Source organism: Halyomorpha halys, unplaced genomic scaffold, assembly GCF_000696795.3.
Source record: "Halyomorpha halys isolate HHAL.00 unplaced genomic scaffold, Hhal_1.1 Scaffold1831.1, whole genome shotgun sequence".
Lineage (NCBI taxonomy): Eukaryota > Metazoa > Arthropoda > Insecta > Hemiptera > Pentatomidae > Halyomorpha > Halyomorpha halys.
In genome coordinates, this window is record NW_027108268.1 from 43,612 (window position 1) to 61,970 (window position 18,359).

Here is an 18,359-nt window from a genome sequence, read left to right on the forward strand (position 1 = left end):
GTTGCGGTAAAAGTGAAACAAAAATAGTTTACAACTATTTTTGTTTCACTTTTTACCGCAACCCTGACCATCTTCTTATATATCAATTTTTACGGTCGACTATATATACATATATAAAAATATATATATATATATACAGAGAATGAAAAAGGAAAAAAAAATTCTTATCAATTAACAAAACAATTAAAACTTATAGGTTGACTTAACCTTAACCTTAATAACTATATTTACATTATTATCCAAAAGAGTATAAAAGTGAATATAAAATAAAAACAAAATAAAATTTAGTTCGAACCCCACGTAGTCCTCCACTTCTATTGTTAATGATCGTCTATTGAAGTAAACACCATAATTTTGAAAAACAAAATGTATATGACATTTCTCACATGGTGATATTCCGGCTCAAACCATAAAGACAGAGGGCCTTTGAACTATTAACACTTCACATTGAACAATCGTAACGTGTTCCAAAATGAAACTGTCACCTTCACAAAACCAAAACTCACTCGTCTGAACATACGAGTTTCCATAATCAAACTATCGCCTTCACTCAAACAAAACCCACTCGTCTCAAACATATAGTTCGTGTTTTGTTTTCACCATGACAACCGTACCACCTCTTGTCTACACAGATCTAGCCAGTGTTTTTATTTCACCATGGCAATTGTAACACCCCTGGGCTACGCAGATATCGCCAGTGTTTTTTATTTCACCATGGCAACCGTAACAACACTTCATCTTTCAGGAATGGCATCTATATACCTCGAATTTAAGTAGATTAGGAGTGGTACCAGACATAAGAGTACCCCTAAATGATAGGGACGCTTGATCTGCAGATCCCAGTAATATTTTTGTTATAACCAATTTACGTAGACTGTGTATCACATTGAGTTTACAATAAAATTAAAGAAACTAATAAAATTTGAGGAATAATAAAATTGTAATATACAATCCCTTTTCCCACCATACTAAGTGACATGGAGGATCCATCCGAAATTTCTCTTCTGGGATTAGTACTTCATGCGACAGAAGCTGGTTTCATTTTTCTTTTCTGACATAAGTGGCTTTCCCATTTTAGTCAGTATTCGGTGTTGTGTATTTATAATACTATACAGGATTCAAAGCTCAATCGATAGTACTACTAATCGAAATTGTAATGAATTGATCGATACGTTGTTAGAATTCAGTATGCAATGCTGCTTTGAAACCGTTAACAGCGAAGGAGGTGTAATGAGACGTAAACAGCCTGGTAATTACGTTTATATGAAGTTTGATTGTACGTGTACGTGTTGTTTGTGTTTACAAAACTGAATTTTCCCCATTAATGTCGAAATCGCTGTTCCTAATGGGTTATCTTGGTGGAGGTTATCAGAATGGATAAATTTTGCAGATAGAATCGATGGAGTACACATTCAGCACCGAGCGTTCTTTAGGTGAGTAACATAACAATAATTGATTTTTTTACAAGAAAAAATAATAAAAAATAAATTACTCAGTAAACTCATTAAAACAACTATAGTTTTTATAGTGAAGGCTGTTTTCGATTGACGAGACCGAAAACACTTAATATTTATAAGAAAATTTCTTTTTCTTTTGGAGGGAGCTCAAAAGTTTTATATATTAGGAAGTTTTGTACAAGTCAAAAAGAGGAGAGTCTCTTCTTACAGACCGACCACATAAGGAGCCACGGCATTAGTTCAGAATGTTTTAGGAAAAAAAATTATACAAAGTTGTTGTTCGAAAGGGTTCCGAGCGTAAACCCAATGATCATCATTGCCCATGTTTCATATTTCATACTTCAATCTCAAGGTTAAGACATTTTTTAATTTGATATAGGTAATTGTTAAAAAAAAAAAATGTATATTCCAATGTGATATTTAAATGTTTTTAAATTTACGGTTTAAATCTTATTTAATAGTTTATTTTTTCTTCAAAAAATAAAATCAATTATATGCTTTTTTCTTAATCATTTAGGTGTAATGGTACTAGTATTGGTGGGGGGAAACAAGTTTGGTAAGTGGACCTGGTGATCTTTTTTGGCATCTCCTGGCGGCAACCTTGTTGTCGTCGCGTACTAACCATGGTGGGAGTGTCAAGATTCATTCTTCGGGATCGCCGAAAAATGAATGTTTAACTGCCCCAGGTGGGAATTGAACCCACAACGTTCCGAACCGTGCTCACTAATTTTTATTTGTAGATTTTATTGAAAATTTGAGTATAGATGTTTATCAAGTTACTAAAAACAAATCTGGCCCAAGTTTTGATTAAAAAATGTTTCCGAATATACTTCACAATGTAGATTTTTATTATATATAATTTAACACACCCTTCGAAAAGATATAAAGTCTGCTCAGGTGGTTAACTTCAGTCAAATTAACATATTTTTTATTCTTAACACACAATTGATTCTTATCACAGTAGCGTTAAGTTAATCTGTACTATAAAGTTTTAAAATTTAATGGAAAAGAGACAAAATAGGGAAATTTGACTGAAAGTAATGATCTGGGCAGATTAGCCTGGAAAAAGTTTTTAAATTATTTAAAATTGATCAATGGGATAGCTGAATTGGCCGAAACTTTTGAACCTTTAAAGAAATAATAAAGAGTGTTTTGAGACTTAATTTGAATACTCACTATTTTATTTAAACAATAAAAATTTGATTACTAAAAATTTCGACCAACTTGGAATCTTTAACTGGGACCTGCGCTCCAACCCCCACGGCCGTCACATCCCTCCTTTTGGAATAGAAAAACAATTAATATGATATGAAATACTTATAAACTTAAAATAAAATTTTCTCCTGGAAGAGTTTTTTTTTAAACTAATTAGAAATGTTGAATGAATAACAAATACTCGTCCTTGTTTCATATATATTTTATTTCATTTTAATGAAAACAACGTTTCGGAGTTGTCACCCATCTTCAGGTCTCAGAAAGACAAAACTAGTAATATAATATTAAATTTTAATTCAAACCACCCGTACTCAAAACAAATATATGTAGCTAGAAGCCCGATTAAAAAGCGATACTATTAACAGATGAAGATTTTTTTTTAAATATAAAAGCACAAATTTATAATTTTCTTATTGAAAACTTTTATCCGAAAAAAATAAATTAATAAACTGTGGTATGAAAGAATTAACAATCCCATAGGTAAGGTTAATGTTAGTATAATAGAGGCAACTCTTGAGAATAATATGAAATATAAAGAAAATATTAATATAAATTGCAAGAGTTTGAGTAATTTAAAAAAACCTAACCAAAGTAGTATTACGGACTTTTGTAAAAATAAAAATATAGATAGTAATAAAACAGACAAGGATATACAGAACAAAAAGGAAAAAGAAGTTGTAAAGATTAATAATCATAAATTTTTTAAACTAAATTGTATACCAGGATTAATTGATAAAATTAGTTTTTCCTATATCGCTTGTCATTTGTTCTAGAAAATGTCTTTTAACTACTAAGCATGATGGTTCAGATGCTTTATGATGTCTTTAGGTGGGTTTTCACTCTGTTCCTATCCACCGATTTCTCTAAAAATTCTATCAAAAAGTGTAATCGATCCAAATAACCTTTATCTTTTTTGTATATAATATATGTTGATGATGGATGGCTAATACCTTTGTTGTTAGAAAATATTATAGAATACTCCCCCATTTCAGGGCTTAACATATATTTCAAGGAAGTATTCATATGTCCTTCCTAAACATAAACACAATATTTTAAAAGTTAATTATTCTAAAACTGAAACAAAACAAATTTCATTATACTTATTTAGGATTTCGAATTAATTGCTTCAGGCTCCCTCAAACGTTTACTACGAAAGCTTTAATGATATTTAAAGTATATAACTGACAAATCAATTGTTTAATTATTAATTTTTGTTCTTCAGAATACTTAGCAAAAATATATATATACATATATTAGCAGCATGATCTTAAAGATGCCTTAAATGTTCAAACACTCTCTAGTTAGTTACAAACTTACTTTTAACGGTTATAAATCTTTTATGAAGGTATAACCATTTAATATTTGGTAACGCCTCATAATTATAAAAGTTTCAAATAATAGTGTTATTTTTTTATATTAAATAACTTTAATAATTTATTTTCAGATAATTTTATTCATCACATCAGCCAAATTGTTGCGAAAATGTTCCTCTTTGTCATCTTGCTACTGACTACATTCATAGTCCCTTCATGGGTAAGTTTTAAACTGATTTTTCCTTATTATTAAAAATAAAAAATGTTGTGATACGTCTATCACACACTTTCTCTAACAACTCTATACCCGTCCCTAAGTTTTGTGTGAATAGGTGGCCTCATATGTAAGGTACAGCTATTTTCATGATATCCGAAAAAAATAAATAAAAAAATTCGGAGAGTGGAACGCGAAAATAATTAAAAAAGAAATTACATTTTTCTTTTGCTATAAAAATTCATATTTCAGGTTTCCTTGAGGTGGTAGTAAGGAATATAAATTTTGTTCCTAACAAGAATACATTTTTTAACAGTTTAACACAATTAATTATAGATTAATTACAGTTTAACAAATTTAATATGATAAATAAGTAGTAATGCTCTAGATTTTTCTTAATCGAATCGGGTATTTATATTTATATTATATGTATAAATAATTGACAGTATTTTTCCAAACTATGAAGAAGATGGTCAGGTTTTCGGTCAAAAGAAACAAGAATAGTTAACAGCTATTTATTTGCCGACGTTTCGCTTCACTTTGGTGCTAAAAATAATCAAAAAGTTACTAAAAACATTTTAACATAATAGGATCATAAGATATAAAATGGTAAGTTAAGGTAGGGTTAATATTATGTAAAAATAAATGAAAGTAAAATTATATACAAGTAAAAGAAAATAAGAAATAAAATAGTATTAATATAAAATAAGCAATGATAAGAATATAAAAAAAATCGGTGAATGGGACGAAACGTCGGCAAATCAATAGTTGTAAATTATTTTGACGATATCTCAAGTCATATATCTAACAATATTTACTTTACCAGTTGTAATTTCATTACTTAATTCAGGACTTGTATGTAATAGGTTTGTTTGCTTAGTTCAAATACTAAAATGTAAAAACTAAACGATTATTTTGTAATTTTTCATATTGTTTGGGTAGTCTATTATTTTGATGTCATGTTCTGTGGATCATATTGAATTCCTGTACAAGAGTAGCGGATTTCGAATATTCTTTTGTCTTCTTGTGTTAGAATTCTACAACCTTAAGAATGTCGTTTCACTAATTTTCATTTAATAAAAAATACTATTAACAAAATTAAAGCGGTGTTCTTAACACATACGGTGTATAAAATCTATATTTGAGAAATTAAGGCACAATTCATGGTATTTTTTTTTCTAAACAAATCAAACACCAACTACATATTTAGATATTAATAATCATAACACCTACAAAATTTCTTAAACTAAAATGAATATGATGCTCAAGGCAATTTCAGTACATTCATCTCAATTTTTTTTTAGCTAGATAAGAAATCAATCACTGAAAAGTAATCATTAGGCAGTCGGATTAAGGGTCGAACATCAAATAGAGGGTTAGAAGGGTTAAACGGGTTAGTATATATTTGGAAGTACTAGGCGTACTTCACCTTGGAAGGCGTGGTAAAATCATGCACAATAAAAAATCCACTTCCATTGTTTCCAAAACCCTCCAATCCCACATCATCATCCTTGAATAATGGTGCCAAAACTGGAAAATTAAAATAAATCCTACCAAATTACATTTACCGTTCGTCGTAAACCCATGACTTTCTGCCCCACAGTATCATTTAATTATACTCCACTTATTCCTGTCACATAGATCTGTTACTTAGGACTACTACTGGACAAACTACTGCCTTGGAATCCTCATGCAAGACTGAAAAGACAGGAAACTGCTCGTCGATTCCGACGTTGTCGATTTTCATTTTCCTGGCAAACCGTATACACTTACATAAGACCCATTACATAAGACTCATCTGCATGACTATAATAACTCTCCTATCCAATCCTTACAGTCCAAAATCCTTCGTAAAATCCTCCTTAATTTGCCACAAATCGTCATCTATCAGGACCTCAATCTTCCATTTGTTGCCGAATTGGCCAGAACCAGATACCATTCCTTTCATGATAAACTTCCGAACAATCCAAACTCACTTGTTTCTAACCTGGCTTCTCCTCATAATAGAAGAGGGACTCTAGATCTTCTCTAGAAATGTTATTGAATTTCTATCAATGGGTAGATTCGCCACATGTTTGTATCATACCATTTTTTAACAAACTGCTGGTTTTAACAAACAAATTTACTGGTTGTATATATTTTAATACAGTTGTAAATATCATAAATAGATTATAATAAAAAAAAAATTATAATTTTTCATTTATTTAGTGTGTAGACGTTTCTGCTACCGACTGTGAACAGAAAACGTTGGTGAGATCTCTGTGCCCCAACGTGAGCGACAGTATGCTGCAATCGGGCATAAAGTTTGGCGCAGCCGCGTACAGCTACAGAATGACCACCATCAGTCCAATGGAACTCACCAGCCCGCAGGCTCTCCTCCTGTCTCTGGTCAACTGTTTAGTCACTGGAGACATGGATACTTGTTCCGTCCTGGCTGAATGTACGCACCAAGTTCATCAACTGCAGTCCTGGCACCTCAGGCTATGGCTGAGGGAGGACTTCAGTTTCCAAGACAAGGACATAAAGGCTGCGATGAGTCAGGCCGATGCACAGGTAGCCAATGGATCACTGAAATTGCCCTCACATGTGTTAGCGATCATTTCTTCTCTCGCAGAGGTCCATGGGATTACTTTACATCCGAAGGTATGACTTTTTATAATAAATCTTTAAATATTAACTGCTACTAGTTATATTTAAACGTTGTTCTGGTCATTGGTTTAAGTTCAGTGTGCAAGACTGTTTGGTGAATTGTATAGAGTGCTGAGTGCTTAATTAATTATTAATTAATTAATTATAATTTATTTAATTGTTTATGGGGCAACCTCCGTACAAATAGAGTTAGCCTGTGAAATACACAAAATAAATAATCAATTGTAGTAATTTTACAAAAATGATGAGTTAAAGATCGTTGGTATAAAATAATAACCAACAATATAACCCAACCCGGGCTATCCTCATTCGTTAGAATAAAATAATAAAACAAAAACGTCACTTCATATTTAATAATATTAAAAAAAAAAAAAGGCCAAAAACTATACCTTCTATTGGGAAGATAGGTATCCTATATAGGGTTACCTACATTCGTTGCAATAAAAAAAAAGCGTCACTGCATATTTAATAACATTACAAAAACAAAACAAAAACTATAACTCCTATTGGGACAATTGGTATCCAGCTCTAAGCAAAAGGTTTTGTGTTACATTTATAAATAAGAGCTTAAGATCCAATCCTTAGGGTACAGACAGAAACTCATAAAATTTATTTCGGTTAGTAGTGCTTAGTTTCGGCATGTATCGCATTCAGTTCTCCTGATACGCGGAGCAATTTGTCAAAAAATGGAAACAATTCTCCAGTGCCGTGCCATTAGAAGCTGGACAAAGCTTCTGTGGCTCCAAAGTATTTTTGTATCGACCGACACTTAGAGTGATTTCATATAGAGTAATACATACCGAAAAGACGTAATTGGACAATTATTCTCACACATAAAATTATACTACACAAGCTATGTGACGTATTCACAGCTGAATTAAATGCAATGGCGGTAGCAATATATTTCTGTTCGTCATAGACCCTAAAAAACACCATAATAATAACAACAGATTGAATAAGTTTGCTAAAAGCCATAGATTAAATGTACCCGAAACACCCTAAAATTTCTATGATCCATTACTATCTAACCACCCTGATCAGTGCAATTTGTGTGGATTCTGAGCCATGTAGAAATCACAGGAAACGAACTTGCTGATCTAGCTGCAAGAAAAGCACTTCCCTAGCTCCTTTGCCAACTGTATCTTTGAAACCAGGGATAAGAACTGCATCCGACCCTGTACCTGGATGATTTCCATCATTATGCTGAGTTTATCTTTTATTCTGTTAAAGCGTGCCAGGAGATCCACGGCATATTGCCCACTAGACCGTTTCGGTTTCTTTGTCTCTCTGATCATCATAAATATGTCCTCCTCTGGTACCCATCGTCCTCCTCCGTACGCCTTCTTTAATCTTTCCTTGATACTTCTCCAAGGGGTCTCTTCGTCCGCCTGAATCTGATCGAGGATGTTTCTCTTTACTCTGCAGACTACCGCTGCTTTTATTGGCTCTGCATCTTCGCTATCGAGTAGATTTTCGATAGACTTCGATTCAATTCGGCTTATTAGTCGGTCACGTCCTTTTAAAAAGTGATTTAATTCTCCAGTTTCTCCGGTGAATTTTTCCAAGTCCAACACAGCTTTCCTTAAGTCCTGGACGGTTGCCGTACGGACCTTAATCCATTCTAACGTCGTAGCATGAGCTCGCGGTAAAGAGACTTCTGGTAATACCTCCATCTCCGGGTTAACTGCAGGTACAGGTCGGTTGTCTGCCGCTAGAGGTTGGTTGGCTGCAGCTGGAAGTAGGTTGGTGAAGTTCTAACCTACGATGTTTAGAACTGCTGCTCTCACTATTACGTTACCTGCTATAAATCAGAGAGAACAAAGAAAAAGAAAAACCATTTTTTTTTTTTAGACTAAAATTTGTTGTGGTATCTAAAGGTCCCTGGTTTCGGCACCACTTAAGTATCTGCGAAAGCAAAATGTCAAAAAAGAGAAGAGGGAATAAGATCTGACACGCTTAGACTGCTGTAACATACTGACTTTATTGGATTCAGTACATCTCGTATACATTCGATCAGCTGATCTTCTCAGTCAGCTAACATCGAAGTAACAGCTGACTCAAACCGCTATATTGCCACTTATTGTGGCAAAAAATGTATATAATATATATTCGATATTGCCAATAACTACCTGGAAAGAGGAATTAAAATAATCAGTTACTAGCCTACCTTTTACACCATAACCCCTGATGAAGACCTGAAACTCAGGTCGAAACGTCGGCATAAAATAAATAAATATGGTTTTGTTTATTTATGTTCTTTGCTGACCGCACCCCCCGACAAACTTCTCCAATTAATAAAATAATTTAACTCTATATTTCATTTCCAGGGAAGCAGTGACGATTTGGGGCAGAAATTGGAGAAAGCCGTAATTGACAGTAGTGCATGTAATATTATTTCTATAGCCAATGAAGGAGGAAATGTCAATGGGTCGACTCAGTCTGGAGACAGCCTCGTTCATTTAGCCGTGAAGACTAGCAGCACATCCTCTATTGCTGCACTCGGGTTCCTGAAGGCAGATCTTGAACTTCGAAACGTTGAAGGCGCTACTCCTTTGCAAGAAGCTATTAAAAAAAACAGTGTTCCATCGATCAAGGGACTGTTATTGGCTGGTGCTAAAATTGGGAAGCGTTTCCTGAAAGGTAATTCTTATCTCCACATCGCGGCAGCTGCTGGCAAGAATGGAGCACTACAGGCCTTACTGGAGGCGGGGCTAGATCCTAACACAAAGAACCACCTCGGCGAAACGCCGCTAGCACTGGCTGTCAGAGCGGGCAATGTACAGAGCGCGGAGATATTACTGCAAAGAGTGGCTGAAGTCAGCTTGGTTACGGAAATGGGAAAGTGTCTTCTGAAGATGGTAGTTGCGTCATCGAATGTTGATATGTTTAAAGTACTTTTAAAATATAAAACTTTACCAAATTTCAGATTCGAAAATAATGACACCTTAGGACATTTGATAGTTCGTTCGAACAATGCAACTGAAATGCTCAAAATATTGAAAGGTCGTGGATTGCAAGTTAACATCAGAAACAAATATGGAGTTGCGCCTTTGCATATCACTACTGATCCATCTGTTGCTAGAATGCTACTAGATTTAGGTGCGGATGTTAATTTTACAACAAAAAAAGGCGAAACAGCTCTCCATACTGCTTCGACCAATGGATCTCTGGAAGTGGTGAAGGTTCTAGTCCAACGTGGTGCAGGGATAGACATAAAGGATAACAATGGTGTCACTGCTCTTATGAGTGGAGCAAATAATTCAAACTCAAACATTTTAGTCACTTATTTATTGCACAGTGGTGCAGATCTAACACTCAAGAGTAAGCGAAGTCGGACTGCGCTTCACTACGCCGCTGAAGGGGGCTGTGTTGAGTGTGTAGTAACCTTGTTAGATAATGGAGCCCAATTGGACGGAAAAGATATTAACGGATACACCCCTCTACATCTGGCTGCACAAGGAGGGCATATTGGTGTACTAACCATACTTTTGGACCGTGGAGCTGATATAACATCTAAGAATAACTGGGGCGAAACACTCCTAATGTTATCATCATTTAGAGGCAGTTTGGATATTGTTAAGCTTCTTATTGGTAGAGGAGTGCCTCTTAATTATAAGGACAACAGTGGATTCACAGCCCTCCATGAAGCAGCAAGAGGAGGGAACGTTAGCGTAGTGAGCGAGCTGTTGGACCGTGGGGCAGAGGTATTTGCTAGAGCTAATGGGGGCTCTACACCACTAATATTAGCATCATACTATGGCCATTTGGATATTGTAAAACTACTAATTGACCGAGGGGCGCCTCTCAATAACAGGAACACCAATGGACTGACTGCTTTAGGCTTTGCAAGTAAGGAGGACATAAGAAATTACCTTAAATCAAATGGTGGGGTCGAGTAACGTCAACATTATCAAAGCCAATAGCGTTCGAATACCCGTCATGCTTATTCATTTACTGTTCTATTAAATATTTGACAGCAAAATGAGATTTTATTAAATTGTTTTTCGTAAATTAAGATGTATTTTGTGTGCTAATACATTGCAATGCATTTTTAGGTAGTTAAAATTAGTATCATTACATATATAATTTTACTTTTTAATGAATTTGTAAATGGGTTTTAAAAAATAATATATTTTATATTTGTTTTATTTTCTGCAGTAATTGTGTCGTTTGTTGCACTTTATTATTATCTGTATAGTTTGTTGTACTATTTTTATATTCCTATGATGATTGGTTTTAAGATTTCTCTTATCATTAATAAAAACCTGATCTTATTTGGTATAATTCATTTCAAACCTTTAACAAACATTTTATTAGAGAAAGAGATGAGATAGCTTATATCAATTTTCTTTGTTTAAGTTAAGTTTAAAATTTGTTGACCCTAGGTAAGTACAGATATTAGGAGAGTGCAAATATTATCCAATATTCAAAACAATTATTGTTAAGTTAGTTTCCCTCTTTGATTTTATCTCCGCATGTAGCTACTTTACCTAGCCTAAAATAAAACCTGAGCTGTTTATATTTTTTTCAGTTTATTTGTATATTAATTTCCTTTCTTTACGTCGATAATGAGAGATTTGGCAGAGTTAGCAAGGTATATGTAGTAGTTGGAAGACAGAAATTTTTTAATTACGAAATCTTCTAAAATGGTATTTTAGTCATATATAAACATATTCCAATCCAAAATATGAAATGTCCAAGTATTTTAGAAACATGCGATATGGAAAGCGGTCACACAGAAGGAACGGAACGATGATGGAGAACAGACATATTTTCACGTGTAAATATGTCTGAAAAGAAGTCCTGACTTTCTGAATAGAAGAACCTATTGGTACGACTTTGGCAATAGGACACTGGTTATTTTCAGGTGAAATGATTTTGAACAAAAAAAAAAAAAAAAGGTATCTAGATCACTCTGTCCCACCACACTACACATGCTTAGACTAATTAAAATAAAAGAAAAGGTATTGAATTCCATGTTAAAATTATTTTTTTTTCAAAACCACTCAAAAACAATGAATTCCAAAATCACAAAATTTATTTGCCTCACTATAGAATAAAATAATCAAAATAACATATGTTTACTTTGAATTTACAGTTGATAATATGTTAATATTTACAATTTTAATATTTTTTACTATACATACTCAATTTTTAACTTTGAATTGACACAGCTGCCAATTGGCCTCCATTTTGAAATGAAACGGTGGATTGTATTTATTGGATTATGATTTTCATTTTTTAAACAATTTAGGTTTTTAGGTTGAATTAAATATAATTGACCATAGACGTAGGCAGGATTTCAACAAGGGGGAGTAAGCCCCAGCTCATTGAACACACACACACACACACACACACAATATGTATAGTCCATTCTGAAACTTGGGTAAAAGATAGATATATAATTCCACATTTCAAGAAATACCACCACCATTTTATTTCTACTTCAAAAAATTATTTCATTTTGATTTCATTATTTTGTTTTATTTATTTCTTACTTATTACTTTTTTTTTTTTAAATTTAATTTAATTGAAGTTCTATCAGTGGATAGATTCTCCACATGTTTGTATCATGTCACTATGTCACCTAGAGCAAATTTACTTGTTGTATATATGTGTATACAGTTGTAAATAACAATAAATAAATTATTAAAAAAAAAAAATTAATTTACTTATGTGAAATGACAACACCGTTGTCATGGGTTGCACCGAGTTAATTTAAAACTATTTAGCAATGTTTTATGGAAATAAACTATTTATTTACTGTATCGAGAGTAGATTTTGATTTGAAATTATTGTTTCTGTGGCATTAAAGTAAGTTGAGGTTGAGCACATATTTGAGTATCCTAAAGTATAAAGATTACCTTTCTTTTCTATTATTTTGTCATTTAAAATTATTAGCTCCTTACAACTTAGTTTAGTCCATTTTTCTAATTTCTGTAATAAACAAATGGTAAGATATAGCGCTGTTTGTTATTATCTATGGCATATAGTATTAGTTAGGAATAAAATACAACTTATCTACATCTATTGATTAGTTCTAACCCAAGTAATTTTCTTCCCAGTATCTAGTGGCCCAGTCTAATTGTAAAAGTATTTTTAAATATTATCTTTTCTGAACTCTGGTCCTTATAAAATTAATGTCGTTAAATTTTGCATGTTGACAAACAAATGACGATGTTCCATTTGTCGATGACCTTAGAGTTCGGGTCGTAACAATTTGATTAAAGGGTATTTTTATCCTCTTATTGCCAGAAAAATTGCATAATTTACTAAGGAGTCAAACAAAATACGTCATTGTACTAACATAGATAACTTATTTATTTTTAAATATTTCTTTAATTAAAAAATTATATAGGATGTAACAAACTTCGGAATTATAATTTACATCCTTTGATCTTATGAGAAATTACAGTCGGTCTGTTAGCAATGGTAACTCGAAATGCTTCGTATGAGTTTTGGCTTAGGTTTTCTTAAACTAAATTTGTTTTAATTATTTATCATAACTGAAACGAAACTTTATTTATTGAAATAAACGTATTGTAACATAATGGTCTAAAAACCAATTTTATTGAATACAAAATAATTTCCTAAAGGTCAAGAAATTGTTTTTTATTTCCAAACAAAATTTACTTAAGAATGAAAATTAAACAAAAAAATATTATTAATTCATCAAAAATAACAAAATTTGATTTTTTTTGTTTATGAACAACGTTAGGAATTATTAACATACATCTTTGAGATACTGTACGCAGTAGACTGATATCCAATGATATAATTTATTCAACAGACGAATTTAAAGCTATCGATATTCTTAATCGATAGTCCTCGAGCAGAACTAGTAGAACAAGAGGCCGTGAAAAAAACAGTTATCACAGTAATTGTTCGTACTCGCACGAAGTTATGTTCGGTTTTCTTCTTGCCTTGTTCTTTCCTAATTTTTGACCCCGTTTTTTAGTGTTACCAAAATGCGTATTTGGGATTTGCCAAAAATTGAACAAGATACAATTTTATTTCTTCAGGAGCGAAATATTTTACTTTAAAAACGTACATGTAGCAATTCCCATGACATGAAACTATATTTTGGTAGAGGTAACTTTTGGAAATGTAATTTAAGACAGAGTGATCAGCAAGTGGGACTTGGAAAAGATAGGTTTGAGTTGAGCAGAATTCAATTTTGTTCAGCTTTAAAATTCATATACTGCTGGTGCGAGGAGCTGACATAGGTTAAATTTTCTGTAAAGCAGCTTGATTTATCAGATAAAACTGTTATAGACTGGAATAATTACATAGGTGAATTATGTATCTTGGATATGGAAAATAAACTAAACAAGAAGATAGGTGGACCACATTGCATTGTGGAAATTGATGAAAGTTTGTTTAATAAATTTAATAAAAATTTGTTTAATATAAAATAATTGTGGTCAAGTATTACCCGAACAGTGGGTGGGTGTTTGGTGATATATGTAGAGATACAAAAGATTCGTTTTGTTGTCACAAATTTTGTTTTGTTGTCTGTTCCTAATAGAACTGGCTCTACCCTTCTTGATAAAATTATTGAAAACATTGCAGATGACAGCACAATTTATTCTGAAAGTTGGAAAGGTTTGCAAACAAATAGAATATTAAAAGAAGGATTCCTACATGCTAAGGTTAATCATAAATACAATTTTATTGATTCTGACACACGAGTTCATACACAAACAGTTGAAAGAATGTGGGGTAGTGCTAAATGGAGGAACAAGAGACATAGGGGGACGGTGAGACATCATTTGAAATCCTATTTATCAGAGTTTATATGGAGACAGCATCAGGTGCAAGAAAATAGGGACTGTTTTGAATTTATATTAAATTCCATATCGGCCCATTTTCCACCGAAATCTGATTGACTACTTTACACAAATAAAATGTCTTGAATTTTAAAGTGTTTTGATTGTACATAAAGTTATTTAATCTATAATTTGTTGCAAAAACTTTAGGTATGGATTGGCGCATTAGCAGAATTTTTGCTGCGGTAGCGTTGATACGTAAGAACCTAAACTAAATATAGTTTGGAGTAAAACTTAAGGAATATGCCAATCAGTCAGAAGCAATCTAAAATTCAACTTTAAAAACTCAAAAAATCGAATTCTTTCATAGCTCTTTGTTTTTGACTCATATGAAACTAGGGTTAGCAATGACACAAAAGAAACGTGTCTGCCAAGCTTCTGCTCTGCCAAAATTTAAACTTTGAAAACTCGAAATTCGAATTATTTTCGGTTTGTCATTTTTTTCCTTTTTTAGTTATTATCCATTAGAAATTAGTTGAAACAGACTCAATTTCCATATAATTTGGTGTGTTACCTGGGCCCGTTTTATTGATAAAATCTATAATTCTATAAATCTAATTATTCTATATTTATTGTTAGTTTTACACTTATATGTGATAGTTAGACACAAGTCCTAACTCTTAAGTTATTATATTACAGCTATATATAGTCTATATTTAAACTTGTTTATTAATTTGGGAATTTCTCCGAGCTATAAAGCTATTGCTGATCCTAATACCCATTAGGGAATGGTGGTTATCACGAAGGATAAATACTGCACAGAGGATCGATCGAACAAATATTTAGCAGCTAGCGTTTTATTGGTGAGTATCATAATATAATTTTTGTTTAAATAAAAAATAACTTTAATTACTAACTGGTTTCATTGATTATTTACGTCAAAAACAGCGGCATATTTTGACAGAGCAGCCCATAAAACCTCAATACTACTACAATAGCATCAAGGAAAACGTTTTTGCAGTTCTGAGGGGGCTCAAAATTTAAATTGCAGATAGGTTGGAAACTTCTAGGTCGCATACAGTTTTCATATTTTAAGGTTTTGTACTTGTGAGAGAAGAGAGTTTTTTTCTTACAATTGACATAAACAGCCACGGTTTTACTTAAGAATGAGTGGAAATAGTATTTCAAAATAAAATCAAAATTGAAGTTTTTTGAGAGCGAGTTTAGTTGATTAAGAAGTTTCGCCAAATTTCCAAAATTGGCTTAAATTATCCCAAGAATTTCTGAAATATGCGTGCCTAGTTAAATCATTAAAATTTTGAAAGGCTATAGCCTGAAGGAAAGTTTAAGCAATAATATTTTTCTCTTTATTTTTTGTTTGTTTGTTTTTGTTTAGTGGCGCCAAACTTCATTGGTCATCAAAGTCATTTATATTTTATTTAATTTGGCTTATATTCGTTTAATTTAATTTATTTTTTAATTTGATTATCATTATTTTATTTATTTATTTTATTATTATTATTTTTTCAATGTCATATTTTTGTCAGTAAATGTTGTAATTTTAAAAACTGAAACACTAATTCTATTGTTTTATCATCGTCTCCGAGGGTTTTTGAAATGTCTGGGTTTAGTCTTAAGCTATTGAGATGTGGTGTGAAATATGGACATTGTTGGAAAATATGGCTTATTGTCAGATTGTTGTTGCAATAATGGCAGTTCGGAGGCGTTTCTTTTGAAATAAGATAGCAGTGGGTGAGCCTCGTGTGACCTATTCTCAGCCTGATCAGTACAACCAGAGGATCTCTATGGCATTTGTGACTGGAGGTGCCCCAGGGCTTGACATCCTTTTTAATAATTTTTAATTTACTCATTGGGCTTTCATTCCACAAAGATTGCCATTTATCTTTGACTTTCTTTCCAAGAAGTTTGCTCATTTCTGATTGAGTTAAAATTGCTTTACCCCGTCCCGGAAACGTGAGTGCTTCTCTTGCAGCATGATCGGCTAGTCCATTCCCTGCGACGCCTACATGGCTTGGAACCCATATAAATGTAACTGACATACCCATATTGTGTAGAGTGCTTAATTGAAAATGGATGCAGGAAATTTGCAGATGCCCTGGATACATATAATCTAAACCATTTAACGAGCTTAATGAATCTGTAATTATTGTTATGTTGGTGTGGTTCAAAGAGAAACAGAAGTGAAGTGCTGATGCTATTGCATTTAGTTCGGGAGTGAATATGTTGCATAGTTTGTGGAGTTTAATTTTGACTTTGAATCATTAGTTACAAAGGATGATGCTGCTGATTAGTCTGATTCTGATCCTTCTGTATAGATTATAAAGGATTCGGGCATATTTTGAATTAGGGATTTATATTCAACTGGTTCGGTATTATTTTTCTCTTTAGATGCCACATAATATTTGATTATGGGTGTTTTAAATGCTAAAATTTAAATATTTTTTATTTACTCACTCTTAGATATTAAAATGTATGTAATTTAATTAATACAAATTATTTCATTTTATTTTTTAGTGGAGGGAGCGTTATAATACTTTTTGAAATTCGAATAATTTTAATATAATGGATGTTCATTTAAAATAAATTTCATTTATTTCACAAGAAGGTTGTCAGGAGTGCGATCAAAAGAAAACAAAAAATAGTCAACAACTATTTATTTGCCGACTTTTCGTCCCACTTTGGAGCTTTACCAGGGCTGTTCCATTTGAGAGATTTCGAAACAGTCTTGTACAATGCAAAAGCCTTGATGAAGCTCTACAAAGAGGGGCGAAACGTTGTAAAAAAGATAGTTGTTAACTTTTTTGTTTTCTTTAGACAGCATCTCTCACCTCCTTTTTCATAATTTTAAATTTATGTATTTATTTATCGTACCGATTTGTTATTTAAATCGTTTGTTTTTAATAATCACTAAATAATAATAATTCATTATTACCGATATCGCTTTTTTTTTTTTTTAGTGACACGTCTGTCAAAAAATAAATTTTTCAATTAGACGTATTCTAAATATAGTACCGTAGATTGGGATTACTTCCTACACAGAGGTCCTCCTACAGACTGTACCAAAGCTAGTAGGGTTGTCCCAAAGTAACCCCAGTCAACAATACAACCTATGGAATAAGAAAAAAAACAAAAAAAAAAATTTAGTTAGTGAGATTGTTGTTGTTGTCTGGGGCTTAAGGGCGTAAAACCCTGAGGTCATCAACGCCCATGTTTCGTGCTTTATATTTTATTTCTATAATTCTATTTCACTTTAAATAATTTCGAGAAAAAAAATTTAAATAATTACTTCTGTTGGTATTTTTTTATTATGTATAACAGATTTTCTGGTTTAAATCTTATTCAAAAGGCCATTCCTTTTTAAGAAAACTAAGACCATTTCCACGTTCTTCTGGTCATCATTCAGAGCATCCGATACACTCGGTCCTACTCCCAATCTACTCAAGTTCGCAGAATAAAAATGGCATTTTTCAAATATGTGACTGATCGTAAGTATACTGTTGCAGTATTGACATTTTGGAGGTGGCTGCTTACTGATCAGATATCTATGAGTTAAACTCGTATGACCTATTCTCAATCTGGCAATAGCTACCTCCTCCCTGCGATTGGAACGGTATGATGTGGTCCATGGTTTAGTGGATTTTTTGATGGTTTTTAATTTGCTTGGCGGGCTTTCATCCCACATGGCTTGCCAACTAGATAATATCTCATTTTTCATTGGAAG

At 32.6% G+C, this 18,359-nt stretch overlaps 1 protein-coding gene across 1 annotated transcript; it reads left to right on the forward strand.

Moving 5' to 3' along the window:
• The first annotated feature begins 1,354 nt into the window (after window positions 1-1,354).
• LOC106690710 (putative ankyrin repeat protein RF_0381) lies at window positions 1,355-11,602 on the forward strand. The gene is made up of 4 exons (XM_014436230.3): window positions 1,355-1,433; window positions 4,117-4,205; window positions 6,408-6,842; window positions 9,176-11,602. Exons 1-4 carry the CDS (start codon window positions 1,400-1,402, stop codon window positions 10,745-10,747), a joined length of 2,130 nt encoding a protein of 709 aa, XP_014291716.1. The 5' UTR covers window positions 1,355-1,399; the 3' UTR covers window positions 10,748-11,602.
• The last annotated feature ends 6,757 nt before the right edge of the window (window positions 11,603-18,359 follow it).

Excerpts from the sequence above, each read along its gene's own strand:
- LOC106690710 (XM_014436230.3), top strand. The coding sequence starts at position 1,400 with ATGGAGTACACATTCAGCACCGAGCGTTCTTTAG. Across the intron at positions 1,434-4,116 it reads CAGCACCGAGCGTTCTTTAG|ATAATTTTATTCATCACATC; the intron begins GTGAGTAACATA and ends ATTTATTTTCAG. Across the intron at positions 6,843-9,175 it reads GGATTACTTTACATCCGAAG|GGAAGCAGTGACGATTTGGG; the intron begins GTATGACTTTTT and ends TTTCATTTCCAG.